Consider the following 14,716-nt stretch of genomic DNA (forward strand, 5'->3'; position numbering starts at 1 on the left):
TTTTTGAGTAGTTATTATGACGTTTCGGTATTAGCTGGACAATTCATGATTGATAAGCAGGGTACAGCGAGGTGGAATAAAGTTTCGTTTTGAACAGATATGCCGGGAACATAGTCCGTTGTTTGTTTTTAGTGGCAGAATAGCGGAAGTTTTGGTTCTTAAGGGAGGAGGATGACACGGAAGTGCATCCACCTCCATTGTAGAACGTGAAAGGAAGAGTCCGGATCGGGCGGTAAAAATGGTTAGCGTTTTCGTATAATATTGGGTTACGAGTTACCCGGGAAGCGTCCGTAAGCACTTTTGTAAAACCGCGGTGTGCTTTTTGTTTCGCAGACGCTTGGAGAACTTCGCTCCTGACGTGCCTGAGCTCGAATATTTTTGAGCAGGTGAGACTCGTATTTTGTTAAAAGCAATGAATGCTTTTGAGTTAGTTTGGTTGCAATTTTTCGATATGTGTCCAGAACTCATGAGTATTTATGTGCTCTTGACAGGTCCGGTTAGTGGCACAGTGGCGAATACAGGAATAGGTGAGCACTCATTTAGTGAAGTTTCACCTTTAAAAAGAGCACAATAAGGATACGCTTTTCTAAGCACATGGTTGTTTTTATTTATTTTTTGCATTATTTCATTATAGATCTGAAGGCCTTTTGAATAAGGTTCAGTGACAGGAGCTAATCAAGAGCTGCATTTAAGAGGTGAGACAGGGTTAATAAGTAGGAGGCGGACTGGTGATAGGGCAGCAATGCTACATGTACATCAAGGTGATATAGGATTGTGTTGGAATAGGATATACATTTGAGATTGACGTTGGACTTCGGACAAACACTCGTGATTGATGCCAAATATGGCATGCAGTAAGTTTTGTTAGTTTAGTGAACATCAGAGGCATTGGATAAATACGTTTCCTTGTTTTGTTTCTTTTTGACAGGAACCCCTGACGAAGGGACAAGGAAGTCCCGAAATGCATTGGGTGCTCAGCTAATGTGGTTCCCTATTGTATTAATGTGTATAATTTAAATCTTATATGCACAGAAACTGTAACAAAGATGATGTACGAAAAAGTTATGATGTAAAATTGATGATACATAAGGATTGTTCTGAAAATTGAATTAAAAAATTGTTGCTTGCTTAAAACATAATTTGTAGTTGCCTGCTGGGGTTAGGCCACTTTCAGTTCTTATGGCTCTACAGAGGAGGAGTAGAACAGAAAGTCACTGTGCTGGAGATGCACCCTGGATCACTGCGGAACCCTACAAATACGACCACTTCACCACATAATTAATACTGGGAGGCCATTGGCATAACACTGTCAAGTGCAAGCTACCAAGGCTCTTTCACACATAACAGTGAAGCCATCAATAAGAGGGCCTTTTGTCCAATCTCAGAACTTCTTCAGATGTTACTAGAATTGTCCAATCTCAGAACTTCTTCAGATGTTACTAGATTTGTCCAATCTCAGAACTTCTTCAGATGTTACTAGATTTGTCCAATCTCAGAACTTCTTCAGATGTTACTAGATTTGTCCAATCACAGAACTTCTTCAGCTATTACTAGATTTGTCCAACCTCAGAACTTCTTCAGATGTTACTGGATTCAAAATTATGTGGCAGAGAATTGAGTCAGAACTTTCGATCGCTGTGCAAAATCAAAACTTCTGCGACCAGGAGTTTGTAGCAGGAAATTATCAGCTTTTGCTCTATTTTGTTGCTGGTTTTAGTTTATATACACACAAGCTTTCAGTTGGAAAATCCTATACTTTGCATAATTTTAAAGCAACAATTCACTCACACATTCACATTTTCTTTTCGGGTGTGGTATATGACTTACCCTGGCAGCCAATGAGATAAACATTCACTTCAATTTCTGCAAATTCCTTGAAAATCTAAAACCGATAAAAACAAATGTAAAGAAAGCAGAAGAGAAGCATCAAAACCCACTGGATGACTGGCCTCTCTTGAGCCACAGCACGTTCCCAACACTCAACAGTGGTAATAAATAGCATATTTACTCTCTGGACATCGGCACATACGCTATATAATATTTAAAAACGTGTACAGGACTATTCATTTAGTCAAACTGAAGGCGGAAAAAGAGGTCCATGTAACTGCAACTCAAAGAAAAAGGACAACGAGGCTTCAAAAAAGATTTTTTTGAAAGTGTGATCAAATTGTAAAATACAATTGAATTTAAAATTCGTCGCTAGCTTGAATGATTTTCCATTGTTTGGAAGGAGTAATGTTGGAGGTTAACACCCTCCCCCTGCTTATTTGTACAGTTTTAGAGAATAATTTGATTTCTCCTTCACAATATGACCATAGAGTAGTAAAAGAAATTGTGGTAATTTGGGCACCAGGAATTTTTATACTGCGCTGTATTTAAATAAATGGAATTTACCACCCGTTATACAGCCAGCTAAATAGTGGTCAACAACAAATATGAAAAGATGTAGAAATTACTGTCAGCAACCAAGCTGCTGCTGGGTATTATTCCTTATAAGTCAGGTAAATCCCACAAACGCAGCAGTAACTCTCTACGGTAATGCCAAAATTGCTACAGGTCATTTGTGTTTTATTGAGTGCAATGGCATCAATCATACATAACTTTAATGTTTCTCAAAATGTAATGAATGATCAAGCAAAAACATATTCTATATTTTAATTTTTGTTTCTCTTAGCCCACATTAAGAGGAGTCGTTTTCTGGGGAGACTGAAATACCCCTTTGCCCCAGATAGCCGTAAACACTCTTGGCATGGACAACTCTTCTCAAACTCCAGAGAGATGGAGGCACACACACACACAAAACACACACACACATACAAAACACACACACATACAAACCACTCACACATACAAAACACTCACACACTCACACTCTCTATCTCTCCTACCTTCCCATCTTAACTTTGAAGGCACAAACACTTTGTTCAGAGTACACCGTAATGTGTGTAACCTCTTTGGTTTGTTTGAGCTTTATACGTTATTCACTATATCTTTACTTACCAAATGTGTTGTATTTACGCCATGTACTAAAGCAACTTCTCAATTCCTCATTATCTGAGTCACATGTCCCACAGGAGTGGAAGCATGCTATGATTGTTCCTTTATTGAAAAAGGCTGGAGCTGATGTTGCCAACTTGTCCAACTTCAGACCAATTTCATTGCTTCCTGTTCTTTCAAAGATCCTGGAAAGGCATATCAATACACAATTAACCCAACTTGTTGAGAGCTCGGGATTTTTACATCCGTCCCAGTCAGGCTTTAGAGCACATCATTCGACCGAAACCACACTTCTAGGAGTTACCGAGAGCCTGCGACACAGTGTCGATCGCGGAGAGACATCCGCTCTCATTCTTCTCGATCTGAGCGCGGCGTTCGACACTGTGTCTCATTCCATCCTCCTTGCGACTCTCCGGTCCCTGGGAGTGGAGGGCGCTGCACTAGCCTGGATAGCTTCTTTTTTAAGAGGTTGCACCTTTCAGGTTTTCTCTGCCTCTGCCTCCTCTATCGTTTGTCCATCGGCGTACGGCGTTCCCCAGGGGTCCATACTTAGTCCTTTACTATTTAATATCTATGTGAGACCCCTGGCCACTATTGTGGAGGAAGCCGGTCTTATTTTATACTCCTACGCCGACGATACACAAATTATTTTTCCTCTCTCTAACAAAGAGTGCAACGATACCTCTGCTCTGAAAGAAGATTTGACTCGAGTATCCGATTGGATGAAGAGCAATTTTCTGAAATTAAACGGTGACAAGACCGAGGTTGTGATATTGGGCAAGGGTAAGGATCTTTGGGGCCCCCACCATTGGCCCAAGGATATGGGATCTACCCCTCAGCCCGCTACTGTAGTACGCAATCTCGGGTTCCTCATCGATGAGAAACTCACAATGAGACAGCAGGCTGTGAAGGTGGCCTCCATGTGTTTTGCCACTTTAAGATGGCTTCAAAAAATCCTTTGGATGTTGCCCCCCTCCACACAAAGAACCGTAGTCCAGGCGTTGGTTGTTTCCCGCCTGGATTACGGCAACGTACGGCAACGTCCTTTACCTTGGAGCCGACCTGACAACCATAAAAAAACTCCAGGTTGTTCAGAATGCGGCTGCCCGGCTCCTCTGCAATGTTCCCAGGAGAACATCTGCCTCTCTCGCACTTTGTGACCTTCACTGGCTCAAAATCCCGAGCCGAATCAAATTCAAAGCCCTCTGCCACGTTTTCAAAATCAAACAAGGCTTAGCCCCCAAATATCTTCAGGGCCTTATCCAGGCCTATAAGCCAAGCCGAACTCTGCGATCCTCAGGGAATGGTGATTTCTCCGTTCCTAGATTTAGGCTAGCAAAAATGGGAGGCCGCTCTATTGCCCATTTGGGTCCCAAATTCTGGAATGCCCTTCCTGTGACCCTGAAGACAGAAACCAATCTTTTTCGTTTCCGCAAGGGACTTAAAACTTGTCTTTTTCAGCAGTGAATGGAAGTTTCCTTTCAGTAAAATCAACATGCAAGTTTTTCTTCTTTAGTCTGTCCCGGAGCGCCGGGAAACCCACTGCGGGTAGCTGTGCGCTTTATAAGTTTAAATAAATAAATACATTTACCAGGTAAGTGACCCAATGAAATTCACTAGCACAGTTTAAAAGAGCTTATATCTATGACAAAGCAGGTTAACTTATTGAGCACCCCCTATATCATTCAATGGCACCGTAGCCCCTACAAGTAGCTGTTGACCACCATAGTCAAAAACCATGACAATTTCAGGTTCATCCTCTAAAAATCACCCCCACAGGCAGCGCTAGTGCCTTCATGGCTAGGGCCATCACAAGGGATGGGCAGAGAGGGCATTGTGCCCCTAGGCCCAGCGCTTCCAGGGTCTTGCTGTTTCAGAATGATTTTTTTTTTTAGACTTGGCCAGACATGGCACTTAGCAAACATGGAAAAAGCATCCAGAACACCTTGCCTCAGACTAGACTGAGACATATGCAAATTGGCCAAGGTCCTGCTCTGATAGGATAACTCTAACGTGAACTGCCACGCCACTGTACCGCCACAACGAAGTCGCGTCCGACTGAAGAGGCCCAACTAGGCTGAAACCAGTCTTGGGTCTCTTGTGTTACGATTCAGAGAGGACCGGACTTGGGAGTTGGAGACGGATTGTTCCCAGACCTGCCAACTCACACAGTGCCACTGTGTGACACACAATATTGGCTCCTATCACACAGTCTCCTGGTGAGCAGCCGATATTACATGGTGGCAGGGAAAACAAGCAGAAAAGCACTGTAAATAGTGGTTTTCCAGCTAATTTTCTGAGGCTTTGAAGTGCCGACATCCATTAAGAGGCATGAGAACACCCCAGGACATCGGCACCAGCCTCAGCAAGTTTTTTTGTTTTTGGGAGGAGGGGCTTAGGGGCTGGGTGGGGTTCAGAAGTACCTCATAGGCACTTCTCGGAACGAGGCCCCACACCGTTTAAGGCCCTACCCACTCCTCACACAGAGATTGTTCTTCAAGTTGGCAGGTATGTTGTTCCTGTTGGAGCAGGACCAAGGCTGATTTGCATAAGTCTGGGTCTTAACTAAAGTGGCATGATTGTAAAGAAGATGGGTTGGAATGCGACCCGAGCGATTGCCAGTGGTTGGACTGTTTGCACTCATTCCTCCCATCACCATTTGTGCGTTTGCTGTATCAATATCTCATCAGATCTGAGATTGGTCGAAGACTGGTACCTGCTGTTCTACTTACATTCTTAAGAACCTTCACACTGACAGAATCCACTGAGCTGACCGCAGTCAGGTCCAGTATCAGAGAGATGAATGGTGGATGAGCCAGACCCAGGGATTTCAGTGTGGTCTCTTCGGTTGTGTTTGGGTACTTGTTGCTTTTATCCTCTATCTCCAGAACAACTCCATTGGACACTGCCATATAATCCACAGTATTCTCCTAGAAAGGAAACACATGTTAAGGTTGTACTTTGCCACTTAAAAAGTCGATTTTTAGTGATTATGACGATAAGCTTCTTTTTTGTATTTTGATATTGTAGTCTGTTCTTGTGTTGATGAAAGGCTACGTCATATTTTACTTCTAGTTAAGAATCCCCCATTCAAAAAAATGAAGGGTGGATAAGCAGGCCACCATATAAAATTACAAAACACTTACATCTACGTCTCGATGCAGGTCCAGCCCACCCCTTGCGTAGGGAGTACCAAGAAAAAGATGCCCTGAAGTTGGATGAGTCACAAGCAGGGACTTTATTTCAACATACATTTTATCGTACTTAATTGGGAGAATGTATATTGCTCAAATTTCTCCATATGGGTGTCTAAGGGATTTATGTACTACAGGGTTTACATGAGGGTACATGGTGGTTATAAAGGCATAGACAGATGTTTGCCGAAGGTGGTGGCGTAAGACAAAAGTTCATTTAAAAGATGCACACATCAAACAGAACATCAGGGTTAGACCTGGCAGCCTTAGGGTGATTTTCCCTGAACTTTGCACCTTCCTCCCCCTATTTTTGCTATCCTCAGGATTATGTGCACCTTACCACTGCTAACCAGTGTTAAAGTGGATGTGCTCACTCCTTAAAACAAGGTAATTTAAGTAGCCCTTTAGATGGGTCTCAGGTCTGCCATTGCAGCCTGTGTGTGTAGTTGTAAACTGCCATTTCAATCTAGCAAAATAAACCTTTTGTCAGGCCCAAACCTTCCTTTTTAATACATGTGAGATAACCCTAAGGTAGGCCTTGAACAGCAAGGAACCTGCAGTGTACATAAAAATGAGGACATGTACATTTAAGTTTTACATGCCCAGGTAGCGAAAACCCTTACATTCATTTTTCACTGCTGCATGGCTTACTCCATAGGCTAACATTGAAGATGCCTTGTTACACTCAAGTTGTAACTTCTAAATGGAATTAGGTATTCAATTCATGTGTGGTGTCTTTGAAATTGTGATGAAAAATCCTGTCTCCCTGTAAAGTCAAATTTTAAATTACAATTTTGGAAATGCCACTTTTAGAAAGGTTACCACCTGCACTAGGTGTTGGTCCCATAAGTTGTTAAGGCTAGGCCACTGAAACTTCAACCATCACATAAATGCCAATACGAACTATACTTCTGAAACCTTTGTTTTCTTTCATGACACCTGTACTTAATACCAGTGATCCCATTTATTTTTTCAATTCTTTAGTCATAAATTTTTTTTCAATCTTTGGTTAGAATTGCAATACACAAAAGCAAAACATGACCATATCACAAAAATACAGTACCTTACATTTAATCCACCCCAAACTATATATATTCAATAACAATACATAATAAAACATCAAGTACCACAACGACTGAAGCAGTTCCGATTTTGGCTGCCCAGGAGGAAATGCTTTTTTACAGATACTGAATCAATCATTCTAAACACCTCATTAATGGGCGAATCAACCTAACAGTGCCAGGCCGGTAAAAACCCAGGTAATGACTATGTAAGTATAAGACTGCATCTAACCCTAGGTACCAGCACCAATTATTGCGAAAACATTGGTTGGTAACTTGTCAAAGCGTTTCAAACCCGTCTCTTTTTCCGGGTTCTCCTCAGGACTTAGAACTGTAGACCACTCATGTAAACTTATTGGTAGATGCAAACACTGTTCATAACACCTTCCTTGGCTTTAGTCCACCTCTAACAACAATCTCCACATGAGTTATGACAATTCCACTCTTGATGCAATCCTTCATCTCACATGGAGAGAAAACCAATATTTATGCTGTGTGATCCGCTTCCGACGCCACGGCAGTGACGAATCGAATAGCCTTACTCCCGAGCATACTGTAAAGCTGGTCTTTGATTTGGGATCAGAGTTTGCCATGGATTTTGAGTTTGAATTTGAACATAGGTGGTTTAAGTTTGAGACAAACTAAAGACATCCAGGATTGAACGTGGTCCAATCAGCACCTTCAGAGTATGTAATTTAACATTCTTTCTTTGAAGCCCAAAGGACGATACCCTGTCTTTTAAGTGAGCACAAGTTATCCTGTTACCCAGGGAGATATTCAATGTGCACTCAAACTTCTCCCAATTACGCTACAATGTCAGACTGCCCGGCCATATTCTCATGACCGCATCCAAACCTTTAATACACGACCTGCTGATGTGTAAACCAGGCGGCCGATAACATGGCCTGGCGGACTTCGAGAACACCCTGGTGCACAAGCCATGATGGCAGGTCCATCTGCTTCCGTGGCCTCCGGCGCCTTGCCACACATTGTGAGAAGCCACAATACCAGTATCATGAATAGACAATGGAGCCCTCTTCTTTCTACCAAACTTAGTGGGAGACAAAAGCAGTACGGACAAACAATCTTGTCAGACTTGAGGCCTCATGGCAGTGCTACATACCACCATCCATCCCACACCCAGTCCCAAAGCTACTACTCGTGAGGTCTTGAGCCTGGAACATCTAATTATTAAACATTGCTCTCCATGAAGCAGCTCTAAAGGTGACGCAGGCCTGTCCTACATTTTACGAGATAAAATAAAAGTAAGGAGGCCGATGATGGCTTGCAATGCAATGTTTGCTTCTTATGGACTGTTGATACCAACAAGTAGAGTGTTGTTGGTTTACACAATGAGAGTACCGCTCTAGCCACCCGAAGATGCGTACTGCATTCCAAGTCAAGTTGAGGAGCTTGCCACTACATTAAGATCACTACAGCAAAACCCCAGAACATCGGTGTATCACGACAAAGACACCATCACAATGATGCAAATACTATGAGCTGCAGAGAGGGTGGCAGCTAGGGCTAGTGATGGAGTAACTGCTTCCATGATGTTGAGGTTCCATGTGGTTGTAGGTCAATGTACTGGCAGATGACATAGTAACACGTAAGAGCGCCCCTACTAACAAGCGATCTGGACACCAGTAACTGTATGGTTTAATCTATGGCGCACAATCACTTCTCTGTGCTTACATTATAAGGCCCGTGAAAACATGCAATGCAAAACTTTCTCCGGGCCTCAGAATGCCCAGCACCAACAGCGCTCACCTTTTTCAGTCTGCGCTTCTTCTTTTTCTTGTTCTGCTCTTTTTTAGCTTGTTGCGCTGCTTTCTCCTCGTCCTTCTTCAGTTTCTTTATAGCTTTCTTCTTCTGCTCGATCAGTTCGTCAACACAAAACCCACACTGAGGATGAGAAAGAGAGATCAAATCAAGACATGGTTTCAGCTCTCTATAATCTCTCAACTTGTCCTACTTTGGGCCACGTCGCCTAAAAGTGAAGCTCAAGGTCCTCATCCTGAGTTTGATGGAGTCTGGGCACAGTGACATATTGGCCATGTTCCTACCTTGGCAAACTCTTGGTTTCCCAACTCAATGAAACTGGGAAAACCATAGAGTTTCTAATGGCAGAGGGCCAACGGGATGCAGTGATGCTCATCCCACCCTACTGAGGCTGGGTCGATCATCAGAGGTTTTTTCCTACCCGGGTCAGGCATGAAAGGCATTGTGGGTAAATGCAGAGCAGGCCAGAAAAATCAGGTGTCTTTTGCCATATCACACTGGCAGACGCCCTTCAGGCTTTGATTCCTGCCAGGGAAGTGGGGATCTCCAAGTATGGTGAATGGTCTACTACCGGTTGCGGGAGGGGTGGTCTACAACAAGTAGAGCGGGCCAGAGGCAGGAACTGCGATGGCATTATGGGGCAGGCAGCGTACTTTAAATGAGGCCACAATTCTCCGGACTATTCTAGTAAGGATAAGTCTTGCATTTGTGTAGTGACGTTGATGCATTCATAGTTAATTCCCTGCACTGTCACTGAAGGATCCACACTACTCAATGGAGATCAAGGGGAATTGTACTGACCAGCAGTACCGTGTCCTGGTCAAACCATGTTAAAAACAACGGGTAAACCACAGTCATCCATGTTTTACTATGGAGAAACCATGAATAACAAAAGTTTCTCAACAAACAAAGGTGATACGAGGGTCCATTCGGGCTGCTCCTGCTCTCTACCGGACACACAGATGGTAAATTGTTCAATACTTCACCCCAGGTGTCTCGTGACTGTTTCTGCTATGACCTGCTTAGGCTCTGTAAACACTGATATTCTAATGTCCCATACTGGCCAAGAAAGTGTCTACCAGAAAGCTACAGTTGGATCAGGCCTCTTGAGAGTTATATAGCTGTTGACACTTGTATCGCATACAACACAATTCCTAGCAATACTTGTAAATCCTAGTGAGTGGAGAGCACGAACAGAGCTATTAACAGAATGGAGTTGCATGACTGAGTGAGGTGGCAAGGTTTAGGGTAGAAAGATAGCAGGTGAGGCTGGTGCAAGTGGTCAAAATAGAAGTTTTTTTATTTTTTCCAAAAAGACATTCAGCTGGGTGTGCTAAGTATGTGGGATGAATGGAAGTGCAGAAACTGGGATCAGTGACAGAGGCGAGTATCCTCTCCTTTTTCATTCTGGGTATCACAAAGAGATTATCTTGGTAGGAGCATGGGTTGCGGTGTTAATATATTTTTCCTGCATATTGGAGAAAGGGCCTTCCATACATTTTATAGGTGTGGCATATGGCTTTGCATGAGCTTCTGCAGTTGGTTGGGAACCAGTGTAAGCTTTTGCATTGTAGGGTGGTGGCCTACATTTTAAGAATAATGTAAACAAGGCTGGCTGCAGCATTTTTATTTTTACAAGAATAAGGCAGGCAGAGGCCTTTCCTGTGGCGCACCGACCTCTGTGGAGTAATTTCATTTAGAAGAAATTAATTTTAAGAAATTTGACCTTGACTATTAATCCTATGTACTCTTTAGGCAAGGATAAGTGTTACAGAATGTTTATTATATTCATTACTTTTTTTTCTAGATACTTTTTCTACAAAGATTCTAGGTGTGTGGCAGAAAAGTGGCAATTTTTATTCATCTTGTCCTGGTGGTCTGTGGTGTTGTGTTCCTTTGCTTCACACGTGTTAAACAAGGTGCCAGTGGAATTCTGGAAGGGTGGTTCTTTGATGATTGTAAATGTCAATTGAAGCTAGGCCAGAGAGAGGAAAGTGCTTGCACATTGCTGGGGTTCTTGATAAAAAGAATATTTCAATCACTTCACCAATGTGTGAAATTTTAGAAATTAAAACTAGTGTATATCGACAAACACAGTTGCCAACACAAACAAGCACTGGCAAAGCCAATAAGTCTCGCCTATGTAAGAGCAATTGAATTTGGCAATGTGTTTTAGCCATGTTGTACACCAGTGTGACTGCTGTTTAGAATGGCTAAATGTTAGTGGTGTGGTGTGGGGTGGAGCATTTGGAGAGAGGTACACTGAGGTAGTGTGAAGTGGGGTAGGTTGGTTTAGAGTTGTGTGGAGTGGGATAGATTGGGGTAGCAAGGAAGAACAATAGTTACTTACCTGTAATCTGTGGTTCTCCAGTATTGGTGTCTTTCATAGATACACATGCCTGAATCATTCCCCGTCGTCGGAGTGGGAGTCCCATGGTACATAAAAAAGCAATAATATGCTATAAATACATAGTAAATACCAATAAAAACAAACCAGGAAGTAAAGTAGCCAAAGCTACAGTAGAAAAAACTTCCACACCTATGACTATCCTAGTAATTTTGTATAGTCCAAAATACAGCCAACCAGGCGCCAGCACCCACCAGAAGGTTCTCCCCAGAGGCTCAGGCTCTCAGATTTTCTTGCAAGGAGTGAAGGTAAACCAAAATAGCCTAAATGCCTCGGAGGGGAGGTGGGCGGGTTGCATGTGAATCTATGAAAGACACCAATACTGGAGAACCACAGATTACAGGTAAGTAACTATTGTTCTTCTCCAGTATTAGGGGTGTCTTTCATAGATTCACATGCCTGAATCAGAGTAGTTAGCAGTACATCCGTGCTAGGCAGACGCTAATTGTAGTCAAGCTTGTCAGCATATAAGGCATACAACAGTGTAAACTGAGAATACACATATCATTTTAAGCATAGCAGAGTGCAATCATGCAAGCATGTGTAATAAATAGAATATAGGAAGCGTCTGACAGCAGTAAAAGGAGGTCGGAAACAGAGGCTCACCTTAGTTGAAAAGATTCCGTAGCACTGCTCGACCCACAGAAGTATCAGCTTCGCTGGTTGCCTCCAGACAATAATGTCTGGTAAATGTATGGCGACTGGACCAAGTAGCCGCCCTGCAGATCTGCTGAAGGGGAACTCCAGCAAATAAAGCCTTAGATGACGACATTGCTCTTGTAGAGTGCGCTCTAGGAGCTGCTTGCAACGGTCGTCCTGCTTGTGTATGGCAAAAGGCAATGGCAGAAGATATCCATCTTGCAATAGTCTGTTTAGAAACTGCCTGCCCCTTACGAATTGAACCATAGGTGATGAATAGTTGGTCAGAACTGCGCAAAGCGGATGTTCTCTGCAGATAAAATTTAAGGCACCTTTTGACGTCCAGCGTATGCAACACTCTTTCCGTCGGTGTTTGCGGGTTAGGAAAGAATGACTTTAGAATTATCAGTTCGTTGAGGTGAAAATCCGAAGGTACCTTGGGGATATACTTCGGATTAGTGCGGAGCATTACAGAGTCACTTGTAAACTGCAGGAAAGGATGGTGAACAGTGAACGCCTGAATATCACTGACTCTCCTGGAGGACGTTAAAGCCAGCAGCTATGATACCTTCCACGAGAGATATTTCAAGTCTGCCTTGTGGATGGGTTCGAATGGGTGACGCATGAGTTGTGCCAGGACCACATTTAGATGCCACACCGGAGGTGGACGGCGTACTGGAGGGAACATTCTAAAAAGGCCCTTAAAGAATTGTTGTATAATCCTCGCAGAATAAAGGGAATTGGTCCCATCCTGTCGATACCTTGAGATCGCAGCCAGAAAGACCTTCAAGGTTGCGTGAGATAGGCCTGATTTTGCTAATTGCAGGAAGAAAGGCAGAATCTCCTCCGGCTTTGCTGAAAAAGGGTGAACCCCGGCTAAGCGACACCAGATGCAAAAACGCTTCCATTTAAGACTGTTTGTCTTTATGGTAGCGGGCGCCCTTGCCTTGGCCAGAACCTCTTTGCAGTCTTCCGGGATGTTTGGGTGGGCGAACTCACGGTACTCAGGCGCCAGCCCGCTAATTTCAATTATGCTGGATCCGGATGGTACACTTGTCCGTTCTGAATGCTGAGTAAGTTCGGGATTGGATTCAGCTGAATTGGTTCGCACTCCGACAGAATAAGGAGCTCTGTAAACCAATACTGGCGTGGCCATCTGGGAGCAATTAGAATCAGTCGGCATGGTTCCCTCTACATTTTCCGCAGGACCTTGGGGACTAGTGGAATCGGTGGAAAAGCGTACGCATATGTCAGAGACCAATCTATCGAAAAGGCATTCCCCTGAGAGTTCTGTTGGGGATGCCAGCTTGCGAAGAATTGGCATTTGCTGTTGGTCTTTGTTGCAAATAGGTCTATGTTTGGTCGACCCCACAGGTGAAAGATGCGTTCCACTGTCTGCTGATGCAGTTCCCACTCGTGAGTGGAGACCGTCGTCCTGCTGAGTGCGTCTGCCAGGACGTTCTCTGTTCCCGGAACATGCACTGCTTGAAGAGTTATGTTGTGCTTTAAAGCCCATGCCCATAGGTCTTGTGCTTCTTGGGACAGGAGAAGTGATCGTATTCCTCCCTGCTTGTTGACGTAGTGCATGCTTGTTGTGTTGTCTGGTCTCACCAACACATTGGCATCCTGAATGATTGCACAAAACGCCTTGAGTGCAAGAGAAATGGCTCTCAGTTCCAGACGGTTGATGTGCCACTGCCTTTGTTGAGCAGTCTACTTGCCACTGATCGTGAGGCCTTGAAGATGCGCTCCCCAGCCCTCTAGAGACGCATCTGTAGTGATGGTAAGGCATGGTGCCTCTTGAAGGAATGCGCACCCCTTCTGGAGATGTCGTTTTTGTGTCCACCAGAGGAGAGAATTCCGCATGAGCGGTGTAATCCTGATGAGCTCTTCGAAGGTGCCGGAGACCTGTAGCCACTGTAGGCTCAGTTCCTCCTGAAGCGGTCTCATCCTGAGGCGGCAGTTTGGTATTAATGGGATACAAGAAGATATCATCCCCAGAAAAGACTTGTACAGTCGAACTGAAACTAATCTTCTTGATAGCAGATTCTGTGCCATGTGTTTGATCTTCATTTGCCTTTCCTCCGAGACAAAGGCTTGGAGCTTTTGGGTGTCCAATGTTGCTCCTAAAAAAGCTTGTCTTTGAGAAGGTTTCATTTGGGATTTGTCGAGGTTGACGGACAGACCCAGAGACTGAAACAGGTGTAGACACTGTTGTAGATGATAATGTGCAACCTCTCGAGAACTGGCCTTTATAAGGCAGTCGTCTAAATATGGGAAAATTTGAATTCCCTCCAGTCGGAGGTGTGCCGCCACCGGGGCTAAAACTTTCGTAAATACTCTTGCCGCTGACTGTAGTTCGAAAGGTAGGACCTTGAATTGGTAATCCCTGCCAGCCACCCTGAAGCGCAGGAATTTTGTGTGGCGAGGTAGAATGGGGATATGGAAATATGCATCTTTGAGATCTAAGGTGACCATGAAATCTCCCTCTGCCAAAAGATGTAATATTTCCTGAAGCGATAACATCCTGAATGTTAACTTCTTTAAATACTTGTTTAGAGCGTGAAGATCTAGGATCGGGAGCCACTCTCCGTTTTTCTTCTTTATTAGGAAAAATCTGGAGTAAAACCCCATGC

The 14,716-nt window shown here is 43.7% G+C and overlaps 1 protein-coding gene across 3 annotated transcripts in view; it reads right to left on the reverse strand.

The window, feature by feature from the left end:
• The window catches only part of LOC144782429 (solute carrier family 26 member 6-like), a 235,226-nt gene that overhangs the window by 50,201 nt on the left and 170,309 nt on the right, over window positions 1–14,716 (reverse strand). For all 3 annotated transcript variants that reach the window (XM_078661782.1, XM_078661781.1, XM_078661783.1), the window contains exons 16-18: window positions 9,023–9,157; window positions 5,730–5,927; window positions 1,828–1,882 (exon numbers count right to left, since the gene is read on the reverse strand). In XM_078661782.1, coding sequence (XP_078517908.1) covers window positions 1,828–1,882; window positions 5,730–5,927; window positions 9,023–9,157 — 388 coding nt within the window. The remainder of the gene's footprint in view (window positions 1–1,827; window positions 1,883–5,729; window positions 5,928–9,022; window positions 9,158–14,716) is intronic.

Source organism: Lissotriton helveticus, chromosome 9 (genome assembly GCF_964261635.1).
Source record: "Lissotriton helveticus chromosome 9, aLisHel1.1, whole genome shotgun sequence".
In the NCBI taxonomy this organism is placed as follows: domain Eukaryota; kingdom Metazoa; phylum Chordata; class Amphibia; order Caudata; family Salamandridae; genus Lissotriton; species Lissotriton helveticus.